Source organism: Megalops cyprinoides, chromosome 9 (assembly GCF_013368585.1).
Source record: "Megalops cyprinoides isolate fMegCyp1 chromosome 9, fMegCyp1.pri, whole genome shotgun sequence".
NCBI classification, from domain to species: domain Eukaryota; kingdom Metazoa; phylum Chordata; class Actinopteri; order Elopiformes; family Megalopidae; genus Megalops; species Megalops cyprinoides.
In genome coordinates, this window is record NC_050591.1 from 8788609 (window position 1) to 8795885 (window position 7277).

The 7277-nt window shown below is 38.8% G+C and overlaps 1 protein-coding gene across 1 annotated transcript; it reads right to left on the minus strand.

Moving 5' to 3' along the window:
• Positions 1–5057: 5057 nt before the first annotated feature.
• LOC118782929 (claudin-like protein ZF-A89) lies at positions 5058–6753 on the minus strand. The gene has a single exon (XM_036536554.1). It carries the CDS (start codon positions 5805–5807, stop codon positions 5058–5060), a length of 750 nt encoding a protein of 249 aa, XP_036392447.1. The 5' UTR covers positions 5808–6753.
• Positions 6754–7277: the final 524 nt, after the last annotated feature.

Here is a 7277-nt window from a genome sequence, read left to right on the forward strand (position 1 = left end):
TCTAAATGTCAGTAACAACACATACATTACTATAATTACAGCTGGATTATCCTTGAAGACATCAACGGGTTATTGGACTGGCAAAATCACGTTACCAGTAATTACAAAAGAAATGAGTAGGGTGGTAAGTTACACACTCACTGCTGCTCAGGAACTTCCTTGTATGATTCATGCTTTTAATTTCCTACATTGTTTTCCTCAGTAGGACCATGCTCAGAAGTAGCTGCTTTAAGGTGAGCGTGCTTCCACAAAACATTCATACACACACTCATCGCAGTAACACTACTTATTATTTGACAGCACACCTTGGCAAAGGCCAACACAGCATACACCGATTTGCACTAAATGCCTCAATGCTTCCCAGCTCGAGTCCAGCTCAAAATGGAATTTTTTGACATTAGTTACGCATCTTAACAAACTTCGACTTTTACAGAAAACATGTAAAACAGCTTTTATTTTGTAGTCTTATCAGCTGCGCCACACTGAAAGTCAATGACATTTGTCATAATGTACTTAAAACCCAGCCTTATGTAAGGAAAATACAATCCCTTTTTTGGATATATAAAAGCCAAAATGACGACAAATGTCAACAAACAATACCTGACTGACCTCACTGTAGTTATGCCATTCAAATGTTTGGTCTTGGTTGCTGGGAGACAGAGATTTGTTTCCGCCAGCAGTGGATTCAATTTAGTGGTGTGGAGGAAGAAGTATTTGCAAACACAGCTAAATTACCAATGCTCAATTTACAAGGGACATTTTTCTCATCTCCACAGAGGTGTAAATGGATTTTCAAACAAGACTATTTTTAAAAGATGGCACTGAAACAGTGATTTATCCAGATGGATGTACTTGTTGAGTTTGACATTTTGTATTGTGTTATTCTGTACAGAATACATAAAGCCATAGCTGGTGTGGGTATGGTATTATGAACATTAATTTGAATTCAGAAGAGAAAGGTGTTCCACCTCATAAGTAGATTCTGTCTTGCTGGTTGCTCACCAGTAAATTAAACACCACCTTATTCATTCCTGACACTACACCGAGTAAGGATTACATTCCATGGTTTGATAAAAAGATTTATTGTAAATGCCCATAGAGATACCCTCCAACAACAAAATAAGAAGTAAAGATTAATGTATGTACCACTGAGTTGGAAAGGGAAAAAACATGACAAAATACTGCAACTCCATAAACTATTTCAAGAGACCATTTATTGCTCTAAGATACAACAATAAAATAAGAAATACTGTTCACCCAATCCTTGCAACCAGGGAATACAGACAAACTTCTAGGGCTGATGGACGATGACATAATATATTGCGATATTTGAAAATTCCATCAGTATAATTGTTATTACAATGATATTTGTTTTTCTATGAATTTGCAGTAAATATATAGCTAATGGCCATGAACAACTGTTTGAATGAAAACCAGTTGCATTAAGGTACAGTTTCAATTGCTAGGCAGCATCACAGTGTTAGCCAGAATGCTAATATGCAAAGACATTTTTGTCTTTTGTCTTGGCCTAAGTGTATTTGCATTCTAAATGCACTGCATAAACTAGTTTACCTATTTATATTAACTCAGAGGATTGCATTTGTCTCATTTCAGCACTCCTCTATGAGTGCAGAGGATTCTGCTGTGAGACACGCCAAATATACAATGCTCATTTCTGGCCGCAAGATTTTTTTTTTTAAATATTCATTTTTAACCTACAGGTTAACTAATTGACACAAACACACACATACATACACACATACACACACACATACATATACACACACACACGTATGTATAATTATAACCTGGATTCAAAAGCCATAAAAATCAGGTGCAAAATGTTAAATATTTAAAACATTTAAGTATTTGTTATCTTATTGAAAATATAAGGTTAAAATTTCAATTAAAAATATGAAAAAGGTGTGCAGTGCTGTCACATTTAAGGCCTGGTTTAAATGTGAAAGGGTTGAGGAGGTTTTAATATACAAAAAAGGGTAACATGAACAAATCAGAAATGTGCATCTGATAATCTGGTGCACTGAGACGTGTGCATATTAAATGTGGAAAATGTGTGAAATGCAGCTTTGTGCTGTTTGATATGAATGAATATGTAATTTGAAGCATTCCTATGGGAAAGTGCAAAATAATGGGAGAAGAAAAAGTTATGATTGATGATTATGCAATAACTAATGTGATTTATCAATGCTCAGAGCAATTGCAGGAAAGGTAATTGCACACATATATTAATACATGGGGGAGACTAACGTAGGCTATTGTAATTGCTGCTGTCATTGCAGTGAGAAGGAGACATACGCATAATCAAACAGTAGGACTTTGAGTGGAAAGTATACTTTGTGTGGTTCCTAAGCCCCTCAAATATTCCTCTTTCATTAGTCCTTTGTTTTTTTTTTCCCATGGCACTTATCTTAATGCAGAAACACACTGCATTTCTTCTTGTTATAATGGTATTTCACTGCTGTAGTGTTGCAATGCACTGGTCACGTCTACAACCAATAGTTAAAGCTCTTGTTCAAATTTAATTTTCTGATTCATGTATTCTGTATGGTATTGCTTCTTTGCATGCCTAAAAGTGTGCTGTTCGAAGTGAAATCACAGCACAACATGCAAAAAGACTTGCCCATGTTTAAATCTGGTTGTAGCAGCTGTCATTGTTTGCATAATTACTCAGTAGATTATCTGCAAAAAAGGAAAAAAAAACTGCACATGCAATGTCTTTAATTGTGGATACAAAATTGTGGCCCTTCAGTGTTCTTAGAAAAATCAGGCCCTTAGTGTAATAAAATAAATGATTATGTTAATACTGATGAAAATGAGAGTTTAAATGTTTAAATATCAACATGTCATGATATAATGCTATTTAAATTTCCAGATGTTCAGATGCTTAATAAATTCACACATTATTTTGTTAATAATGGTCAATGAAAAGCTCTCCAATCCAAAGTGCACTTTAGAGAAGAATTCCAACTGTTATGTTTCCCTGTTGTATCGTGATAAATTAAATGACCAAGAATTGAGGTTTTCAGTGACCGGCATCGACCACTGCAAACTGAAATCAGTCAGCATTTATTAGCTTACACATACGCTCTAGTGGTTGTGTTTCATTTGGCCAAAGAAAAAAAACAAAGAGAATACTTCACCACACACATCCTGCTTTCCTTGAATAGATGGGCAGTATAGAATGGGCCTCCCTGGAGATCAATGAAGCTGTAGGCCCTCAGCTAATGTACAGCAGAGGCCTCAGCTCCCAACATTGCCTTAGAGGGTTGTAAAAGTCTCTGATGGTGATGTTGGTTGAGGAGGACCCCGCTCACGTGGTGAAAGCGATACCACTGACCCATGGCTGCCAGAATTATGGTCCATTACCTCCAGGGTGTGGGCGAACTGAGAGAGAACCAGAGGAGAATCTTAGATCTTACATGGGATTTGCCCTGTGTTCTGCATCACACAGTTCACCTACAGACTTACACATGTAAAATTTGCTGTCATAGAGATGATACAGATGGAAATCCTCGCCTTTCATAAGCATAGACTGCAAGCAAGCTAGACGTTCACAGAAACCCAGTAAAAGAGAAGGTATGGCCAAGCCCCTACCTCCTCCATACCCATGATTTTAACTCTTGGTTGCTTATTCAGGTAAAAAATAGAAGCCTTTGGTGTAGCAGACTGCTGCAGCAAAATAAGCTCAGTTGGAGTGAATTATGATCAGGTCATTCTTTTACTCAGCATGTCATAAGGGGTGGGGGGTGGGGGGCAAACGTCCATGATGTCAAACCAATCTGACCTGAAACTGGTTAAACAGAGGAAAAATTCTAGCCCAACCAGATTCTTCTCAATTTGTGAATTTTGGGAGGACATGGAATGCAGAAGAGTTTCGGCAAGAGCTGCAATCAATTGCAAAACACACAAGTAAACAAGCACTCTGAAGAGGCCATATCTGCTATTCTCAAACAATCATTCCAGTCTGGCCTGTTGTGCTGAGAAGAGAGAGGTGCGGTCAACGGCAGAAACTCGGCTTTTCAAATTCAAATCCTCATCCTGTACCTACCAGAAGTGCATTTGTCTGTAATGTTATCCTTTTTTTCCCAATCAATTTATCTGCATGAAAACCAATATGAAAAAACTGTGTGTTACTCCTAATTAACTATCAATTTCAAAAACATCACCTTAGAATTTTTAGAAATTCGCTAACTCAAAAACATACAAGTGAAATAAAATATTGCTGAATCTCAGTTCAAAGCCACCTTAGCTCAGACACAGTACAGAAAAGATAGCTGTGGTAAGAGGTACCTAAGCTCTTGGAGAAGCATTGATGTGAATAAAGTTTTTTGGGTGACCCATCAAAACAAAGGTCAGAGCTTTTCTCTTTGTATTGTATTTCCACAAGCTGTGTGCTTCCTGTTGTGTGAATACCATTGAAAGGGAATTACTGCGTTACCTCTGGCAGCCCACTCACTTTCATTGTTCCAGTACAAAGCGTTGGTATCTACAATATAAACTTATTCAACAGAAAACCGCTGTCATTTATTGAGGACATTGTCTATAAAGAAGCCATAAAAAATTACACAGCAAAGGAAAATGTTTCTCTTTGTATGAGAAAATTGTGCCAACAATATCTTAGATTATAAATGAATATAAAAGTATAAAGGTAGATAACTGCAGCACAAATATGCTAATATTTTAGGAAATAATACATTTACAATAAACAAAGACACAGCACATACAATTATTCACAAGATGCATGTAACAATATTGACAAGGTGGCAAAACGCAAATACAGTGGCACTTTGCTAGTAATAGGCACTTGGAAAACAGACAAGAAAACTGCATTTGACAAGCACCTTTGTACGATTCAGGATTGTATATTAATTGAATTCATTCCTAAGGGGATTTTGTTCTGTTTACTGTGACAATATAAAACAATGGCATTTTCTAATTCACAGTAAATTAATATTACACCACAAAAAAAGTTTCAAAGCAGCATTTCAGCAGAACCAGCCAATATTCAGATTATGTTTTTTACTTTCCCTACATTGTTAAACATAATTTCCAGGTGAATATGGTCTTGTGGCTGTATAGGCTTGGTTGGGGATGTATTGCTCTGGAGCTGTATTTGGTCTGCTGGGCATGTATGTCTTTGCGGGCATGTAAGTCCCAGTGGTCACTACGGAACCTGGATAGATGTACTGGGGAGGGTAGTTCCGGTAGCCGTACACATTTTCCTCTGGCGGACAGGATGTACAGAGGATCGACCCACCAATGATAAGCAGAGCAGAAGTCCCCCATCCAATGAAAATGGCAGACCCCAACTCCCTTCTCTGGGAGTCATTAATTAAAGGGTTCTGGAAGTCCGTGATGGTGGTAGTGGCTGACCAGCAGATGGGGATGAGGCATAGCACCCCGGCGATGATGCTCAAGATGCCCCCAAAAATCACCACCTTGGCTTTAGAGGAGTCGTTGTCCAAGCAGCTGGTGCACTTCCCTCCGATGAAAGTCATAAGGAGCCCGACGAAGCCAACCACGATGGAGATGATGATGAGGGCCCGGGCAGCCTGCAGGTCACGCGAGAGCTTGAGCAGGGACTCGTGCATCTTGCACTGCATCTGGCCCGTGCTTTGCATGATGCAGTTCATCCACAGCCCGTCCCAGATGATCTGGCCTGTCACGATGTTGGCGCCCACGTACGAGGTCACTCTCCACATCGGGATCCCACACACGATGATCACCCCAAGGAAGCCGGTGAAGAGAAACACCTGGCCCGCCACCTCCTTCGCAATCCTCCCCATTGTGAGACTTCTTGTGGAAAATCACAAGCAGCCACAGCCGTCCTTACGAAGCTTACTACAAAATGAAGCCAACTGAAGAAAACACCCTGCTGGATACATGATCCTCAAGTAGTGGGGCTGGGCGGGTGAGGGGGTCATGCTAATTATGTGGGAGGACTCGTTCCTTTTGAAAAAGTCCACCGAACTAGATTCTTCTGACACAGCCTGAGGAGTGGTCTGGCCCCAAAGCCCTCAATGTACTCAGCCCCACCCGGCTCTTTGTTAATTCAAAAACCAAATGAAAATGTCAGAAGCTGTGTTGGTGGCAATTCCTCACACTGAATTGTGCTCAGTGAGAAAAAAAAATGCCCCCAGTTGCTCCAGTCACACTCATGCAACCAACTCCACATCTCACAAATCATATTTCTGAAGAGCCGTCTTTTTTTTTTCTAAAAGGGCTGCGTACAGTAGTTTTTCAGTTGAGATGAATTAATCAGGTTTGACTGAACTGTTAATTGAATTCTGAATCTATCCACTATGCTGTAAATGATCAGTGAAAGATAAGGATTGCGGATGTGTGCAACAAAAATAAGGGAGAAAGAAAAATGTGTTAAATCGCAAGGCAGCTGTCTTAATTGATTCATCTTTAGTGATTACCTCCACCACACCCTTTGGCAGATGAGATTCTGTGATCACCTTTTGTCTGTCTATCAACTGGATAATTAAAAAATAATGGATTTGGTTGTATCGTCTTGAAGTGATTGCCTTTGGGACATGGAGGGAATTACTAGATTTTATTGCTGCTACAAGGGGTGACAGAGGTATGCCACTCTAGCTGTTTAATTGTTCTAGGGCTAAGTAATTATTACCTTGAATATTATCAGCACTACTAAACTGATCCCACATTATCACAAATAAACAGAGAACCTTTACATTTTACCATAATGAGCACACTTTCAACAACACATTCAACACCATTCCTTCCACTACTGTGATGCAATGTGAATGGGCACTATGGCCTAGAAAAAAAACAATAACAACAAAAATTCTTTCTTGTTTAAAAATAATGTTTACATCAGATATAGACCAAAATATTTTCGATCAGACAATCTCAAAATCTGAATGGCAGTCTGCTGATCCAAAGATTTACAGATCCACGAATTACACATGAATTATGTGAAAATACCACATATTACTGAAACAGCCGATGAACTCTGTGTTTATCAAAAACTTTATTTGCTAGGTATCCAACAAACTACTCTGCACATATATAAAAATGCCAAATTATGTAATGCCCTGCCCTGCAAGAAAACAAACAAACAGTTTTAGTCTATGGGACATTAGTTTAACTGAGCCTGGGAGTAGAGATCATATGTTACCACTATGCTCTGTGATGAAAAAGCAATAAAATGTGTTGTCTGGAAATGTTTCAAACTATTCATAAATCTTTCTACTGTTGTGTACAAGTATGAATTCTACTCTAGCGCGAGT